Source organism: Rhipicephalus sanguineus, chromosome 9 (genome assembly GCF_013339695.2).
Source record: "Rhipicephalus sanguineus isolate Rsan-2018 chromosome 9, BIME_Rsan_1.4, whole genome shotgun sequence".
NCBI classification, from domain to species: Eukaryota; Metazoa; Arthropoda; class Arachnida; order Ixodida; family Ixodidae; genus Rhipicephalus; species Rhipicephalus sanguineus.
In genome coordinates this window covers 138,115,957-138,135,276 of record NC_051184.2, presented here as the reverse complement: position 1 = coordinate 138,135,276, position 19,320 = coordinate 138,115,957, and the positions used below count along the sequence as shown (strand labels likewise).

General features: G+C 44.7%; 1 protein-coding gene and 1 long non-coding RNA gene across 2 annotated transcripts; one reads left to right on the top strand and one right to left on the bottom strand.

The window, feature by feature from the left end:
• The first annotated feature begins 8,852 nt into the window (after window positions 1–8,852).
• LOC125759871 (uncharacterized) lies at window positions 8,853–11,835 on the top strand. The gene is made up of 4 exons (XR_007417581.1): window positions 8,853–9,111; window positions 9,870–9,987; window positions 10,056–10,460; window positions 11,751–11,835. It is a non-coding gene; the product is annotated as an uncharacterized LOC125759871 (long non-coding RNA).
• LOC125759870 (uncharacterized) lies at window positions 11,538–13,716 on the bottom strand. Its single transcript, XM_049419308.1, has 4 exons — window positions 13,423–13,716; window positions 13,266–13,360; window positions 12,729–12,801; window positions 11,538–11,937 (listed from the first exon to the last, which is right to left on the bottom strand). The coding sequence occupies exons 1-4, from the start codon at window positions 13,472–13,474 to the stop codon at window positions 11,726–11,728; spliced, it is 432 nt and encodes a 143-aa protein (XP_049275265.1). The 5' UTR covers window positions 13,475–13,716; the 3' UTR covers window positions 11,538–11,725.
• Between the last annotated feature and the right edge of the window lie 5,604 nt (window positions 13,717–19,320).

The following is a 19,320-nucleotide window of genomic DNA, read 5'->3' as shown; positions in this document are numbered from 1 at the left end:
TTATTATTATTATTATTATTATTATTATTATTGTCATCATCATCATTATTATTATTCGGACTATTGTTCATCTGCCAAGTGGAACACCATAAGTGTATCTTATCCAGGGATTTGTTGAAGGTTATCTGATCGTTAGGGTCATTGTTGCCGTGATAAAGGTTGCAGTCGTCCGCAAAATGTCTTATTTTAACTGGTATGTCACAGACTATATTACTAATAAATAGTAAAAACAGGAGCGGGCCAAAGGTGGAGCCTTGCGGTATGCCGGAGTGCACTGAATGAGGGTTGAGCTTGAGCCGTCTACAGAAACGCTTTGGTACCTATGTGAATGGCATGCCCGAATGTAGGCGAGTAATGAATCCTTTTTTTTTTTTGATCGTTTTTAATTTTATAGGCAACTTCTGATGGGAGAGCGGATCGCATGCTTTTTTCAAAATCAAGGAATATAACATCAACTTGACTTTGGTTATCTACAGCACCTGCGAGGTCGTCAACAGTCTCAAGTAGTTGTGTGGTAGTTGACGGTCCTTCGCGAAAACCGTGTCGCCTTTGATCGATTATGTATAAGTATCAAGGAAGGCCGCGATATCTTTAATATTATGTGCTAAAGTAATTCTGCACATGTACACAACAACGAAATAGGCCTGTATGATGACACTAGTGAATTGTCAGAATGAGGTAAGGAAATTATTTTTGCATATTTCTAATCATTCGGGACTTCGCCACTAGAAAGTGATTTGGAGATTATAAGTGCTAAATATTTTGAGCACCATTCAGCATAACGAACAAGAAATGCGTTGGGTATAGCATCGGTTCCGGGCGATATTTTTTATAAATGTTCAGCACCAATGACAGAACGCCTTCATCAGAAACGCTAATAATGTCCTCTAAGAGAGGCATGCCGTCTAGAGATGAAAAAAGGGGCGATTTCGTTATCGCTTGTGAACACCGAGCTGAAGTAGACATTCAACGCCTGTGCGACTTCTGCATTGTCGGTTAGGGTTGTATTGTTGATTAAATGAATATTATGTGCTAAAGTAATTCTGCACATGTACACAGCAACGAAATATAAATAAATATTATGTGCTAAAGTAAACTGCGTCACACTTCACCTTCTGTAAAACTAACAGCATACAAAGCGCTTATCAGGCCTAAGTTAGAATATGCAGACCTGATCTGGGCCCCGTATCAAAAATACTTAATTAAAAAAATAGAGAGGGTCCAAAACCTGGCTCTGAGGTTCATTTGTTCTACACTCGTTGTGCAAGCGTTTCTGCCCTTCGCGAAAAGGCACATCTGAAGACACTCGCTCATCGTAGAATTGTCTCTCGATTGAAATTCACCTATTAATTGTACCATGGTCAACTTAAAATCCCACCCAATCGTTACATAACCAACCCGCCCGTGCGCTTAGATCGTATTCATCATAATAAGACAGTTAGACAGGTAACAACTAGAAACCTTTCAACAATCCATGAATCCGTCTTAAATAAGAGACTACCACTAGTTTCGAGATAACTGTTTACAAACCAGAAAAAAAGGTACTAGAGAAACCAGTGCATTTCTCTAAGGACTAGCATATTTTAGCTGCCAATATTGTGAGGATGACTAACTTTCATAATTACAGCTTATCACAGCCGTGGCCTCCTTTTATATCATATCGGTTACATGCCTGTTAAAGCTCTATTTCTGATATTTCATTCTAATATGAGTATTGCGGTTATACTGTCGTTTTTCAATTGAAAAATATAAACTGGTTTTATTTGTCGCGGCCTAACAGCAGAACGAGATCAATCCGGCCCCTTACCTCCGCACACGTGAATATAAAAACGCCAATACCTATCAACCGCACACGACATAGTTAGTGATATGGTGTTTCCACGTTGACACTGGACATTCACGAAGGAGGTATCGCAACTACTCTTGAAGTTTTGAGACGTTACAGACCTCGAATGCGACTGGTGAGTTGTGACACTTATATTGGGGTGTGGTGTGGCAATATGGGGACCCAGCACAGCCCCGTACGACGGGTAGCTCTTAGATCACTTCCCTGTGCATTCTTACATGGCACTGCGCGCGCCTACTTGGTCCCAAGCTTCCCACGCTTGGCTGTTAAAAATGATCATGTTTTCCACATAACCTGGAAGGAGGAAACGTGGTGGTGCAATTGCCTGCGTGTCTCGCAAGGCTAGATCCGCCAGCAACTTACATCCACCTCCTCTTTTCTAACGAAACCATTAACTTACTTTTCCTGGATTTATATGATCATCTAGGTAGTATCGTGCATCACGTGCGTAGTAGTAGTATCGTGCATCATCGTCGAGTCCAATAATTCAGTTGGACGCTTCCATCAAGTTGTACCAGTCACCGAGCCTTCGTCCTGGCTTACCTGCCCAGCGACAGCACTGCTTTAGTTTTGTGTAGATGTCTGGCTGCATGGTACTCGGTGCATTCCGCAAGAAGGCACTGATCAAAGGAAGGCACTAATTTCAATCCCATGGGCCCTGTTTCTCAGGCGCATGGCACTCCAGTCACGCTGTCGCCATAATACGTTCATCTTTGGCTCATCGCTTCATTTTATGGACCCATGTCTCGACTAATCCCCATAGGCAAGTCGTTTTCACAAGGCGAAGCACTCTCCTTCGCCGCTTCTGTTGTTTTTGCGCCACGCCTGTCATAGCCAGCTCGCCTAAGGACGCAAGGACCTATTTGCTTTGATCTTTATGCGGCTGGGTGTGCAACTGATCGAATTATTTTTTTTTTACCATTGGTCCTTTGAGATCTGAAAGATTGCGTGCCGACATCAGTCTGTTATGTCGGCCTTACCGTGCAACGTACATACTGCTATGGTCGCTTCTTTAATCAAAGAATACCGAGATGAATATGTCATAGTCACCAAAAGTGAGGTTTTTTCTACTTGCGCGCTGGGCAGATTAACAGATAAAGACTCCTGCAGTCTATAAGTACGTAAATATTATCACCTCTTTGCTGATATAAAATGTTAGGTTCTCGTCTACGTGAGCAAAAGAGATTAGCGAGAACACGGAGTCTTTAATGGGGTAGCAGTAGCCAAAGCCACTATACGGCACCGTTCGGCTTTAAGGCCTTGAGTGCCTCATCAAAAGCTAGCCTTGAAAAATGACGCGTGTTGTACAAAAGCCCAGGTGACCGTAGAGAGTTTAATAGAAATAAATTATATGAAAATCTCGGTTCCAGCCGAAATCAAACGCAGGTATTCTCAGTAGTAGTTTACTGGGCTATTCGGCTGTTCATAATGATGAATACATATTCTGCGTAGGAGTTTCTACCAAAGAACAACGTTAGTGCTTGAAACCGCTTTAAAAAAAAAAAGACCCTCTACAATCGTCATGTCGGGCAAGCAGCCACGTTAAGAAATGTAATATTTCGTTACAGAACGTAGAATCAAGTCAGATTTAACACCAGTGAATTCTACAACGAGTGAGTGGTTTAAAGCTGCACACCAATTCCAAACGCCTGAGCTATACTTCATCACCAGTCCAGCATCTACAAAGTGCGCGGCTACTGACGCGACCCCTCAAGCTCATACGATCTTGATGTTGACCGACATGATGACAAAATAGCTAGGCCGCACGGCTTTTGCCTTCGAGTCGTCTTAGGCGAATACGTAGGAGACCCTGTGAGTTTTTCTTTATTCGAACTGAGCACGGAGGAGTACATGGAAGGATTCCCTTAAACGTAATATTCAAGTATGTAAATTGAGAAACAGATGTTAAAAGTGTAAAACTGTGCACAAGGTAGGAGAAATACATTAGAAACACGTGAAACCATGCACTGGCAGAAGGTAGGCGGCGTTGTATTGTTACGACGCCGAATAGATCAATATTAGGTAAGACCAACAAGCATCTAGTCCACACAGGGAATGCAAGGTGTTCTGAACAGAAACGTAATGAAGACTTGAAGGCATATAATTACCGCACTATAACTGGGAACTCATCCTTCGTAGCGGCTGATCTTATCGTGTGGGCTTCAACAAAAGGATGCTAAGGACGCTTACGCCCTAAAGACAATCGGTGGAGGATAGAAAAATGCAGGAGAAAAAGCTGCTGGACGGGATCTGAGTGAAGTGCTGTTCGACTAAACTTCTTTACTGGGGTACCGCCAGTTGTGCAGAGCTGCGCTAATGCCAGCTACATTTAACCGCCCGCGGGGACGGTTCCTTAGGAAACATCCATGGGATAAAAATCTGGCTTCTTTCTTCTTAGGCGCCATACCACAGAGGCATACTGGTGTACTAAATGGTAATTAGCTGGAGCGTTCTTTGTCCCAAAGTAATTTTTCAGCCCACGTTGGGCAGCTGACATCAATGTTGCGGTCATGCACCTCATAATTACGAAACGGTGGCACGAAACAAGGCAAATTCACACGAGAGCACACGAAAAACGTGCCGATGCTCTACCATGGATAATTCGATGGTTGTGAGTTCGGCACTCGCCAACAGAAAGAGTGTTTTTTTTTATCCACTCTAATTCATATCAATGTATTTCACACTCAATATACTACGTTTAAAAAATGAATGAATGAAGAAAATTTTGAGCGCTGATTTCTTTGTTCGACACAACCTTAATGAAAAGAAGCAGATAATGAATGAAGGCATAGGGGATGTTAATTTAGTGTTTTGTATTGTAGTAGTTGTGACATAGATGTGAAGAAAGTAAAGTGGACGGAAAGGCAACTGCCGCCGGCAGGGACCGGCAACCCTCAGATTACGCGACCGATGCTCCACCAGTTGAGCTACGGCGGCGGTCGTCTCCTCGTCCCTCCCTGTCGGGCATTCATGTGCACGCATATGCACGCATACCTTGGAGTGTTAGTCAGCGTCGCTCGTAGCCGTGACGGCGTGTGTGGAACACTCTTTTTGCCAGCTGGCGTCAAGTAGCACGTGCTCCTTTTACATCAAGTAGCACATGATCTGAGTGTGCGCCTTTTAAGAAATAGGCGCACACTCAGATCAATGCGGCTTGTATGGAAGGATCATGTCGATTGTGTGCGACGGGTGCCTGCCACAGAATAAGAAGGGCAGAAATGTAGTAGTGCTCTGAGGGGCGGTGTTATAGGCGTAGGCGACGAAGGGCAGAATGGCATCCCAATTTGTGTGATCTGCGGCGACGTACATTGAGAGCATACCGCCGAGCGTACGGTTAAAGTGTTCAGGTAAGGCCATTCGTCTGCGGGTGGCAAGCAGTAGTTTTGCGGTGAACAGCATGGCACTCTTTGAGAATGGCTTCAACGACTTCCGAATGGCGACAGTGAAGGCAGAGCACGGACACTCAGCACGAGCGGCGTTCTTTCAAAAAAGGAGCCGAAGAGGACGACCCACTAGAAGGCGCCGAAGAGGGAGACCCATTACAATGTTCCAAGGCTTCCTACACTACTTCTTTGTGCATTATTTTTACCACTGTTTACACATTTGCACGTTGCCTACGCGATTTCGAAAACAAATATATAAGTATGTGTAGTGTCCCTTGAGTATACAGTACAAAACATTCTGCTTAGCACTTAGTACCGAAATTGAGTTTCCATTATAATAATTGTATACATAATTATTAGGAGCCATCTAAAAGGGGCCCTGCAGCACTTTTCCAAGTAACTATCGAATGACATCACCGAAAGAGTTTATTGCCTCGCGAATCGACCTCCGCAAAAGGTTTTAGAATCCATCAAGTACGAGCGGAGTTATCGAGATTTGTCGCAGGCTGTAATTGCTTTCTGTCTTCTCTCCTACCGACGAGCGCATTGGAAGATAAGCGAGGAGGGATGGCACAGGGGAAAGAAGTTACGTCACGCGCGCGTTATGACCGTGAGCAATTTTCCTTTCTTTTCCAACGCCCGGTTTACTTGCAATGTGATTGCAAGCGAGCGCTAGGGCACGTGGCGGCCTCCCGCGGCGGCAGCCTTAACTATGCAGTTCACGATGCTGAAATCAGCCAACTGCGTAAAATTTGGGTATATGGCGCGGTCATTAGGGAGTTTTCGAAAAGGGGCCCCAAAGTCCTTTGCGTGTGTTCGCTTTGGGTCAAGCAGGAGCTAAGAGTTTTCGAATAGGGTGTGCGGCGCTTTGGACGTTCCCCCTACCCTAGGTCACCTATAACTTAATGGCACTTTTTGGGGGCCTAGTAGGTGCATATTGACAAAAATTACTTGTCCCTTGTAGGCCGTGTTTGTATTGTGCTAAGTGATTTCTGTCGGTAGGTCACCTATAGTCTTGGCCAAGAGCCGTCGCATCAGTGGGTGCGGTCATGTTTGACGCAAAGCTTTTGGGGCAGGCTTTGGGGCTCCCACTAAATTTGAGAAATAGCGTCCCCAACGCAAAACCCAAACGCCGTTTGGGTCTCGCGCGTGCGCAATGGCCTCGACGCTATTTCTTTGCGGCCCCAAAAGGATTGGGCCCCTATTCGAAAACTCCCTATTTCTGTATTTGGCATCGTTTCTAGGAAGGAGAGGAAACAACTTCTACCCTGCTTTGAGAATTATTTCTAAATTCCGGGCCTTGTGCTGCGCTATAATGTATAGCTCGCGTGCTCTCAGGAGCCTCGACTACCGATCGGCAGCGTTTTCTGACCATGCTGAAAAAGTGTTGCAGGGCCCCTTTAAAGATGTTAGGAAGGGGATTCGAGAAACACTGTATTACCCAATGCTTCGTTTTTTTTTCACGAGTGGCCCAACGAGCCGCCTCAGGTACTTCCTATACTTATTCAAGTTGAATGTTGCAGAAGAGTTGAGATCTGGGCCAGTTGGTTCATGACACTTGACGAAAGCCAGCAAAAGAACGGGACACGAGAAAAGGCAGACACACACACCGCTGGAACTAACAACTGTGACTTTATTGAAGAAAAACATTCAACGAAGAGACCTCACAACGCCTGTCCCGTTCTTTTGCTGGCTTTCGTCAAGTAAGTTGAACGTGTAATGGGTGACCGAGCTTCGGTTTGTTTATATTTGTTTTTCCCTTGTAGGCCTTCGTAACCTTTTTTTTTTTGATATTACTAATCGCCAGGTAATCGGAGCTATAAGTGGCAATAGCGCAAATATCGGCGGTGTCCTGCGACGCTTCGTGCAACTGGCATTTGTGGGTTGCACATATTCTCTTGTTGAAGAAAAATTGCTATAAGATTGCACGTTAGTGAGTGCATCAGCAGCAAACGCTTTATGCCAGCAGATAAGTATAATATGAAAAGTCATTGCAGCATTATGTCCTCTACGTATACACGATGTGCCACAGCAAAAAAACTCACTACCAGCGTTGTTGTTGCTATACACCTGTCCTGTTATCCAGTATTGTGTGAACGGTCTTTTACGGACAAGCTAGAACTCCACACCGGTATTCGCGCCGTCGTGCAAAGGCTTATTATTTAATTTCTTGTGATTAGATGGCCACTCGCTAGCTAGTCGGCAAGTGGAACAGCGACTCCCATAAAACAGAAATGACAAGGAATAACCGCTGTCGGCGAAGTTTATAAAGAGCTGTCCTGTTAAAAAGCGAAAACAAGCTCCACTAAGTTGTTTACGAAGAAAACTAATGTACTTTGAGCAAGAAGGACAAGACTTTTGGGACAAAAAACATACATTTGATTCAAATGAAACATAATTAGTCAGAGTTAAGAAAATTTCGAAAAGAAGTTTTCGTGGGGTTTGTTGCTAAATTGTATACAATTCAATTCAATTTCATTTCATCTCAACGATGAGGGTAGGTTCGGGAGAAAAATGACGTTCGTCACTTGAGGGGACCCCGAGCCTCCCTAATACGTGGCAAGCAACGAGGACATGCGGAAACATAGACCATGAAACATAGGCAATGAACATGGACCACGCAATGTTGAGCGCAGTACAAGTGGAATGATGCACGGCCAGTAAGGCTATACACTGAGACTAATATACGTAAGCAGTTTCTTACTGCACTAATTCCGACTATATATATATATATATATATATATATATATATATATATATATATATATATATATATATATATATATATATATATATATATATATATATATATATATGTCATGAAATATGTCATATGCCCACACATTGCGCCTAACAGCAGCTGTCCTCAATCTTGTTCACCGGCGAGTCGTATCCTTTTTGGGGGATGGCTATGGTCATTGCCGCGAGCACCTCCAAGATGCCCGCGGAGACCGGTCGACTTCAAAAGCCGTACCGAACCCCCTTCTCTGAAAGGCGCATGGAAAGGCAAACACTTAACTGCTTTTTGAAGGTCGCACTGTCAACAAGGGGGGCGATCGGAGATCTCTGTTCTGCGCCGTTCGTTCGCGTTCGTTCTGATGATCGCACGCGATTGGCTGAAGCCGGACAACTCACGCCACTCTAAGGGGCGTGGCCATTTCTTTTTTTTCCTTGATGTTTTCTTTTTTGGTGACGTCATGCCGCGTCATAACGAGCATGTCGTCTGCTAAAAGTGAACGGAGAGCGAGCCCGTTCGCTCGCGTTCTCTCGAACGAACAATGGCGTCGCACGGCATGTATTTCGAGTGATGAGGCGGTTGCGGCTGCCGCAACAGCTGATTTTGAGAAAATGGCGCTTGCAGCGGTGCTTCCTTGCTACGTTGGCGTTTCTCGAAGCAGATGCAGAATGGTAGGAGGTGCGAAATGCGTTTGAAGAGATGAGCGAGTGTGAATTCCGGCGTCGCTTTCGTTTCTCGAAACGTACGGTACGTTGGTTGTGCGATGAACTCGACCCCGTCATCGGGTGACAACGAGCCAGTGGGATTTCAACAGAGCGGAAGGTGTTGTCTGCGCTGAGATTTTTTGCCAGCGGATGCTTCCAGCGAGCTGTCTGCAGCGAGGAATTCATCGGCCTGTCGCAGTCGTCCGTCAGGAACACGCCATTACTGTCGTTCGCGGGCAAAAACGGTGGGTGGCCTTTTCCGGAGACCACAGACGCGAAGAGCGAACAAAGGCGGCGTTCGCGCGGCTCGGGCGGATTCCCGTTGTGGTCGGGTGCGTGGATGGTACGCTCATCGCAATCCAGAAGCCCCATGGCCTGAGCTCCGCGGACACGACGCATTACATGTCGAGGAAGGGACTCTACGCATTCAACATCATGATCGTGAGTATTATTCATGCATTATATGCGTAGCTAATTGTTTCATTTATATTGCTTAAACTTTCCGCTTTACTGAGGCTGTTGCAACTGAGTATAGTGGGAGCGGTATTTTCGATCTATCCAGAACGGGAATTGGATCGTTTCAGGGCACTTCGCTTAGGATAAGCGATGAAATCATGTGACGCGGAGTACACTTTGGTTCAGCGGCCTGCACAGTGCATAATATTACCGTTGCTCGTTCGCCATGTGTACCCGAAGCTTGATTCTCGATTTGTATTTGTTGAGATTAGCGCTCCCAGAATGTGCCGTAGTATGCCCTTATTGTTCATTGTCGTGATGGACGTTACATGGATCATTACATAGATGGATGAATAAACTTTACTTCGGTCCCTCGGAACGCGCCCGAGCATGTACATACATTAAATACGCATTGTTTCATAACCCTTTTTTCAGTCGAAGTTTTTCGTGTTGTAGATATTTTGTGATACATTGCCTTAAACATACAGCAGTAATTTGGTTAAAAGGCTTTGGTGGCTGGAAGATGGGTTGTTCCAAGCAGTAAACATGCAGACTACCCTTTGACACTGCATTGTCCTCGTGTTAGAACTTATGGTACAAGTCCTACCCTGTCGATGATTTGTTCATAACTATGTTTCAACAGTCAGTAACAGTGCAGACAGATGTAGTTACATTAACATAATACGCAACATTGTACCCAAGGTCATTTATGGGTACAATTTTGACTGAATTGAATTCTGCAGACATGTGATGCCGACCTCTGGATGTCAGTCCATGTTTCCTGGGGTCATGCCATGACTCGTGGGTATGGCGGGGGAGCCCTCTCCGTCAGCACCTGGAAGCAAAACTTCGGCTTGCTTGGTAAGTGCTGTCAATGCTTGCCACATTCAAGACGTTATCACTACAGCTGTCATGCCGCCCTCGTGCAGGAGACTCCAGCTATACATTAGAACCGTGACTCCTGACACCAGTGCCCGGACGCCCAGCTCGTGGCACCCCTGATAACCACTACAACAAGGCCCACACCGCCATGCGCAATGTTGTGGAGTGGTGCAACGCTGTAAGCTTGTGCAGAGCTGCACAAGCGTCATTGCTGCTTGTGCAGCTCTGCACGACATTGCGTTGGCGGCACATAAGCCTGTTCTCGAAGGGGACGATGACGACACAGACGATGCTGAGCTGCTGCCAGCAGCAGCTGAGCTACCACCACCACAACGGGAGCCAGCAGCAGCGCAACCGTGTAGTGAACCTGTTTCGAGAACCACCGGGCCTGCATGCTTGAGCATCTGCGCAGAGTACGCCGCCGCCTGCAACGACCTCGGCAGCATTGTGTGGTGAGTGTTTGTCTTTGTTCATTGTGTTTGTCACTGGCATAAAGAAAAGGCTGTTTTTTTTACTACACTTCAAATGTTTGCTGCACATATCAACGAAACAGCATTCTCCTATCAATGAATAACTCCCTTGAATAGGTTGGCAAAAAATGTGAAGCTCACCCTGACTCACTCGTGAAATATATTTTGCTCTTGGGGCTCACTCAGACTCACCAAAATTTTCCTCAAGTGGATTCACTCGGACTCAGGCTCACTAAAATGTTTTTACCCGGAATCGAACTCACCAATGTATTACTCACCCGGACTCACAGCTCGATCTGAATCTGAGCGAGTCGGCTCATGAGTTTGCTGACCTATGCCCCCTTGTCACACAACACCATGCTGATGAAATACTTCGACCAGGTTGTAAAATATGGCGCTTCACACTAAGCACACGTGAGAGCTGGTGCCATTCACAGCCAAAGTGGTAACCTGAAAAGGCTGTTTGAATCAGGACAGCAACATGCGGTAGCTTTAGTGCAACAAGAATGGTGCCTGTAAATGAAGTGAACAACATGGGTGGTGTCAGAATTGAAATTTTATTACAAGTATCACGAGCAATGCACATAAAAAGCAAAATAAATAAATATCCCTTAAATTTAATGCCAAGGAAAAGAATATAAAAGTAGCTTCCTTTTATAATATACAAATGGAGTTATTACAAAGTGCCTGCTGCTCCTCTGCAGCAACACACGCGTCTCGCAGCACGAAAGTCATTGTATTACATGAAAACAAGGCACAGTCGAACCGGTATTAATCGAACTCGCTAAAAAAATGCAAGTTGTTGGTTGCTGATATGTCTTCCTCTATTATTGATTTCTGTTTGTACCCAATCCTGTTGTCTAAACACTACTAAGCAACAGAACACGTATTCGTCAACTATTTTTTGGTCTTGCAATATTTCAAAATTGTTGTGCAACCTAGACCGTTCACAAACGCATTTCTTCTTTTCTAGGATGTGTAAAAATCGATAGAAAACGTACAGTGTGCCACAATATTCTACACGTATACACTATAAACATAAAGATACACTACAGTGCATATACTACAAAATTGCTGAATGCATGACTGCTGAATTGCTGAATGCATGTACAATGAAACAGCACATCAGTGCTTCTGATATGCAGAAAAAGAAAATTAACTGAGAAAAAATTGCAGGGCACCATTGAAGCAAGCGAGCGTATCATAGCTCGTGATGTGAACAAAAATAAGTCTACATGTATGTACAACTAGTCTTTACAAATCACTGTGCAGGTGGCTTCCGCTGCAATGAGGGCCCGGGCGAGGGTACCAACGCCTTGCAATTCGTGGACCACGTCACTGAGAAGTTGAACCTGGCGCAGCTTTTCAATGATGCCTGGCCCCGCCGCCTGGTGTTTGCGGCTAGTAACTCCAGCGCCTCGGCCTGCCGGTTGCCCCCATCTCGCAGCTGCGGCATGAGCTGGAAACCAAGAAATGTGTTGCCATTATCATCTATAAATTTCCTGCTACCGACTCTTCGCTGGAAGCTTCTGTTCGTGAAAAGTTTCAGTGTGTGCAACAATTTCCTCTCTGTTGAAAATCCACTGACCCAACGGCATCCATGAATGGTGCTTGGTTCACCGCACAACCAACGCACTTCGTTTGGACAGACCAAAGCGGTGCCGGAATTCATTTTCGCTCATCTCATCAAATGCATCTCACACCTCTAACCACTTCTGCATGAGAAGCAACCAAACAGCCCTTTTCAGGTCTACACAATCGTTTGCCCGGCTTTACGCGATGACTGACACAATCTCCTTCCAAAACCCTAGCTGCTGCAGTATGCAAAACATACAGCAAGCAGGTGTAACACAGGTGCAAACATGTGCATTTGTGTATGATGGCTATGTGAAGAAGTTATATAACGAGCTTGCTTTTTGAACAGTATATTTAGCAATAGCACATTTTCAGTTTCACTTTTGAAGCAACTGCAAAATAGGGAAACATTTCAAGATGTTGAACATTTTTGCAATGCTACCTTTTTGCTACATTTCACCATAACTGCAAGGCAGGACACCTGTTTATTCCATCTGACAGTTATGCATACAACTAACTAGCTCCTGCAACCGTTTGCCAAATTTTTTTCGTGCAGCTTTTTGTCTTTATGCCCACAGATGTCATCTCTTCACAAACATATGCCTGCACGCATGAGCATCACCTGTGAGCATGTAACACCATCTACAGTTAATCAAAAACATCAGCGAAACTTACGAGTTGGGGCACGGGGAAGATCCTGGGCCACATCCTCTTCAGCCACACCAGCAGCAGCTGGAGCAGGGCTCACCTGTTATAGTAAGAAGTTTCTTGATTGACACACTGAGTGCAATAAGAAGTATGGAGTGGAAGTGGACAATAGCAATGTTTTTTTAGAATGTTTCAACAGCGGCATGCTATGACACACAGACTTCGGAGAGAGGGGTGGAGGGGGGGGGGGGGGGGGGGGCAAGCCTACTGGTTACGCCCCTCACTCGACTCGAGGGTCTGAGAAATGGGTTGTAACACGTAGGGTGCTCTAATGAGCTTCGAAATATAGTTCGCGGCTGTTCTTTCGTCATCACCGCAAATGTGGCTGTTTCGCATTCTGTTCTGGGCGGTGCAACGTGTTAGCACCTCAGCTAACGCGGCGGCCGGGTGATCCACTCGATATTGTTTGAAAAAGTAAAACTAACAGCGCGTAATGGCTCGAAGCAAATGAGCCCACTTGTTCGCAGCATACAAGTAACAATGATATTCTAAGCCAGTGCTTACCGATTCAGACCACCCGAACTCTGGGCCTCGCACACTCGTCTCTGTCGAGCACGACACGGCCGCGGTAATCCGAAATCTGGCCGCCTCGGGTGCCGCTGTAAAGCACAAGCGGGACGTGTAAGATGACCGACCACAATACAATTGTGCTCGCACTCACCTCTGCTGCCCTCGGAGATTGGCAAGACCCTGCTGCGAATAGTAGCGCTCATTCCTCCATCGGGCCTGCCACTGGGCTCTGGTGTTACGCGCAGGGAATTCTTCGTTCAAAAGCGCTACTAGCTCCTGCCACATGTCGTCCCGGTCCTCCCTTGTGAACGACGGCTCCAGCGGGCACGACAGCGTCGCGATCTTTCACAAAAGCCAGCAGAAGCTCCTTTTGACGATCCGACACCCGAGAACCAACGCAGACGTTGCGATGGGACGACATTTTGAAACTACGTCAGCCGCTACTTTTCTCTTTTTTTTTCGCGTGCGCGACACCATCTAGCGACGACGTCAAAAAAAACTAACATTATTAAATATCATTACTCAAAGCTGTTGCTGTTTGAAAGAGCGTTTGAGCTTGAGAAGCAAAAACAATAATTTTCTGTAAGGTAATTATATTTATTAAAAGGCGAGAAACGCTTCACTGTCCCCGTGCCGACGTCACAGGATGCGCGTCTACTTCCGGAAAGCTTTCCGCTTCACGATTGGCTGTCCTCTTCCTCTCGGCGGTTCTAGGCGGGAGAGCTGCGCCTCCTCTCACTTCTGTGACGTAGGCACCGCAGAACGAACGCGAACGAACGGAGATCTCCGATCGCACCCAAGGAAACGCGTGCGGCGTCCGTGAGCGTATTCTCCTTTAGTCCCGTAGTTGATGGGCCTCCCCATTTAGCGTGGTAAGTGCGTTCGCATCTTTGTCATTTATTTCTTTTTCTTTTTTTTTTTTCTTTTTTCCCCTCCGCCTCTCGTTCCCAACCACACACGTCGGTTCGTTTCGCTGTTTGTTATTTATTTATTTTGTGTATGTTCCGACCCCGCCTATACTCTACTCTTCACAGAGTGCAATGCTGTGTGTGTCACCTTGTATGCGTGTCGCTCTCTCCCTGGGATTTGCTTGCTGTTGTTGTTGTTCTGGCCCCTCTCATGTCATGGTCCAACGAATCACGATGGTGTGTCTACATCTATGTATTGACAAAATCTGTACTTAAACCCGTACGCGATGTACGAATGCATTCTTTGATAAAGGCCGGTCCCCGGCCGAAAGCTGAGAATAAATGTTGTTATGTTTTTCACTGTGACTAGTTTTCTTTCATATATATATATATATATATATATATATATATGTGGAAGGTCTTCCTGGATTCGGTAGAATTAAAGATGCTGTAGTGAAGTGGACGAACGAACGAAAAACGATGCTTTATTGCTTTATTCGTTCGTCCACTTCACTTCAGCATCTATATATATATATATATATATATATATATATATATATACCGGGTGTATATATATCTTTAGCCAAGGGTTAAAAACTACAATATTAGAGGCAGGTCAGTGAAATCACTTGCAAATTACTGATGTTAATTAGGATTATTTAAATTAATTGCTAAATATTGACTGTAGGCAAGAAATGCGGCTTGCAAAATTCGAGAGCGTCTTCAGAAACCCCAATTCTAGGACGTTGCGTTCCGTCACGCCGAGCTGGCGACGCTACGCCAGGCGCAAATCGGTCTCCGCTACAGTCGAGCCGGCTCCAACGCGCCGGTGCGATCGCATCTAGAGCAGCGCATGCGCAGTAAAGCGAAGAACGCCCGCGCCACCTGTCAGGAACCGACGAAACAGCCCGCGAAGCAGGTTTCTGTACATGCGAGTCTGGCGCGTCTGGCGCGAAATGCAGCAGGATCTATTCGGCGCCGAGCGACGCCCGAGCGCGCCAGCAGCCGTCGGCCGCGTCGGCGGTCAGCGGACGCCGGACTATAGAGGGCTGTTTTTTGCTGACGTAACGTCGCCGTGACGCGCGCGCTCGTTCGTCGACGTTACGCTGGAGTATATCAGAGCCTTTAGCCCGCGTCAGCCAGTTGGCGCGCGTGACGGTGCAAGTTGTAGCGAGCGAGGGCTAAGAAACCGCCGTCAACTTATCGGCCTACCGCTGCAACGGAGCCGCCGAGTCGCGGCCACAGCTGATTTCGTTCGCTCAAACCAAGGCTGAGGGCAGCATTCTCGCGGCGGGCGAATGCGCTAGTCACGTGGTTCTTTTTGCATTTCGCTGGCTTTCTTTGCAGCTTGGAAAAAATGGTATACGTGAAACGTTCTTTATTGCAAATAATGGAATTGGGGCTTCTAAGACGCTCTCGAACTTTGCAAGCCGCATTTCTTGCCTACAGTCAATATTTAGCAATTTAAATAAATGATCCTAATTAACAAATTAGTGAATCACCAAACAAAAATTGTGTGTAGTGCGCAATGTGGCTGTCAGTTTTTTGCAAGTGACTTCACTCGCCTGCCTCTAATATTGTATTTTTAAACCCTCGGCTAAAGATAGCTGGGACACGCTGTATATATATATATATATATATATATATATATATATATATATATATATATATATATATATATATATATATATATATATATATATAGTCTACAGAATTTGTTCTACAGAATGGAAGGTTCCAGTGTTGGTGATATGCATCTATAAGAACAAATTTATGAATAGATGAAGGTATCTTAAGATACACTTATCAGGTATGGTATCAAGTACAATTATTGCGGCTTTCTTCACATCTATATTATAATTACTACAATACACTTAAGACAGTAAATTAAAATCTCCTATACCTTCCTTGGCTTCATTATCTGCTGTTTCTCATTAGAGTTAAAAAAGGCACAGCGTCCCTTATTTATTTATTATTTATTTATTTATTTAAACATACTGCGGACCAACATTCTGGTCCAAGCAGGAGTGGCAAAAGAAAACATCAAGTGAATGGTTACAGCAAAAACAAGAATACATGACTTTGTCGCAAACAAAAGAACACTATCATTCTTACGATAAAAGAGGCATCACGTCTGTGCAACAACAAGATTACAACATATGGGAACGCTAGACACCAACAAGATAATTTTCCAGTGACGTAGCAAAAAAAAAGAAAAAGACGAACATGAGAACGCTAAAAGAGGCATCACGTCTGTGAAACAACATTATGACATTTTGGGACGCTAGACACCAAAAACATAATTTTCCAGTGACCTAACAAAATTTTCAGCGGTAAAAATCTCCTGAGGCAGTGAATTCCAATCTGTGACTGTTCTAGGAAAGTAACTATGCTTGTAGGCATTAGTTCGTGCAAATATGGGCGCCAATGATCGGTCATGTCTACGACGAGTTGTCCTAGCAGTAGCTGGTTGGACACAACATGGTACGTTTATTGTAATTTTTCCTGACATAATTTTATGTAAAAACGTTAAACGGCTCAACTTTCTTCTTGTTTCTAACAAAGGAATCTTGTGTAACTGCATTAGTGAACTAGGTGAGTCGAGTCTTCTATACTTGTTAAAAATAAATCTGATCGCCTTACGTTGCACTTTTTCAAGAAGCATAATGTCCTTTTTTGTAAAAGCATCCCGTATGACTGCAGCATATTCGAGCTTAGATAAAATGAAAGTTTTATATGCCAAAAGCTTTACGCTTGAGGGAGCATGTTTTAATTTTCTTTTTAAAAACCATAAATTACGGATCGCTTTTGTGCAAATGTCTGTTATGTGTGGTGTCCAAGTAAGGTTGAAGCTGAGAGTAATGCCTAAATATTTATATTTATCTACTTGTAACACTGGACAGTCATGAAGAATATAGGGGAAGATAACCGGCTGTTTCTTCCTCGTAATGCGTAGCAGAACAGTTTTCTCGGAATTCAGCACCATATCCCACCTACTACACCAATCATCTATTGCCATTAGCGCTGTCTGTAAAATGTTATCATCAGCCGTAGAGGATATATTTTTGAACAAAATACAGTCGTCTGCAAATAATCTAATGCCTACATCCTGGGGTACAACATCGACCAAGTCATTCACATAGATTAGAAATAATAGTGGACCCAGGACACTTCCTTGGGGAACACCAGAACTGACATGGAGCACCGCTGACTCAGAGTTTTTTATTGCAACAAACTGCACACGATTAGAAAGGTAAGCAGCTATCCACTGGATAATGAACCTTGGTAGCCCTATTTGCTGCAGTTTGTACAACAACTTCCCATGAGGCACTTTATACATGCATTCTAGGACGCCTTGAAGACGGAGGCCATCTGTTTCTTTTCAGTAGATTGTATCGATACTTCTCGTCCCCCCCTCCCGCTTCCGAAAAAAGAAAAGCGTTCGGCACCTGACGTGCTTTTGCACTGCCTCCGCGATCGGCCCAGCTTTGACCTAGCGACGCTGTCATGTGCTGACGTCATCATGTTACGTCACGTGATGTAATTTAATAGTGACGTCAAGATGATGTCATCAATGTTGGCGACCTGTGAGGTGACGACGACGTCATATGATGACGTCCTCACAATATTTTTTTGTATCGTTTGTGAAGGTGCCGCCGACGGTCACTTTTCGCCTTTCATGAGGCATCTAAGGCTCTTGCCTTAAAACGACAAATGATGCCCGATATGCTTTCCTTGGCTTAATTTGCTGTTGGATTAACTTGAGGAAATGAGGCGTGAAGGAGCGACAGTGGAAGAAATGCCCGGATACTATTAGATGCGACAACAATACTTGCACAATGTGTCTGCTTCAGAGCCAGCGTAGTTCTCAAATGCTTCAATTGTTTTCAATCGTGCTAGAAAGAGCTGCGCCTGCTCTACGCATTGTCAGCATTATCGCGAAACTAGAAAGATGCACAAAAAGAGAACAATAGGGCGTGTGTAACATCTGAATGACAGTTTATCTACGTATCTCAGTTCAAATAACATTCTCCTGTTCTGCGTATGCTTTTTCCTTAGCTACCTCCACAAGTACTTGTTTCCAAAGTCGCAGAATCTGCAGGCCGCCGCCATCTAAGTATTCCTGTGTCCCCACCTGTGCCTTCCAACCGATAGCGCTGCTGTAGTCTGCGGGGTTGCCTCGTATCGATAGCTCATACTTCACAAGCCGCTCGAAGTTTGGAAACCTGCGACGTAATCTCTCTTCTGCCCCCGCATCGCTAAAACTGCTTCCTTACAAAACATTGATCCGCTCCGAACTTGAGTACGATTCGGCTGTACGCGAACAGAGTACTACCAAGCTAATCAACTCACTTGAACTTTTTGAAATTAACTCAACTCGATTCATTCCTAAGATTCACGGCTACAACCGAACTGCTAGAATCTCCTACATGAAAATAACTCTCAGTATACCGTCACTTGTTTCTTGCCGTTGCGTTTCTCGTCTATGCCTTTTCCACAAACTTTACTTTCGTAACAGCCATCTCCGTAATGAACTAATCGCTAAACCATCCTACCATTCCGTTCGCATTGATCACTCCCACAAAGTTGGAATCATTCTCTCACGCAAAGATTACTGTTACCCTAGGTCCGTGGCCAACACGTGCATTGCAAAAGCGGGCACTACCGGTACTTAACAATGGTCGAAAAGCGATCGATGCTATTATAAATTGTTAGGGTAAACTTTTAGTAGGTCATATAGAAGACTCATTTTACGGATACGTCTTGATCTGATTATGTAATGCTATATATGTGCCACTTTATGCGTAAACCTATTCCTTGTCGCTGTTAGTGGATTTTGTGTCAAATTATTTGTTGTTATGTGACTGGAGTTTATGTGTAGTGTTTTATTTTACATATTAGGCGTCCATGTGACTTCTTTCTATGTGAACTCTGGTATTTGTGTGACTGGGCTGTATTTCGCATCGTTTTTCGTACGCTATGTGAATGGACTTCGTCCTTATGTTTTTCTAATGTACACGAGCGGCTTTAGTTTCGATATCCTGCAGTAATTTTTTTTCCCTGGCTGTCATTTTCACTAAATATGTTATCTGTGAAAATGACCAGCTGGAGTTATGTAAAAGCGTGAACATGTTCTATGC

Coding starts and splice junctions, on each gene's coding strand:
- LOC125759870 (XM_049419308.1), bottom strand. CDS start 13,474: ATGAGCGCTACTATTCGCAGCAGGGTCTTGCCAATCTCCGAGGGCAGC. Junction 12,802..13,265: donor AGTTCGGGTGGTCTGAATCG/GTAAGCACTGGC, acceptor TTACTATAACAG/GTGAGCCCTGCTCCAGCTGC. Junction 11,938..12,728: donor TCTTCCCCGTGCCCCAACTC/GTAAGTTTCGCT, acceptor CTTGGTTTCCAG/CTCATGCCGCAGCTGCGAGA.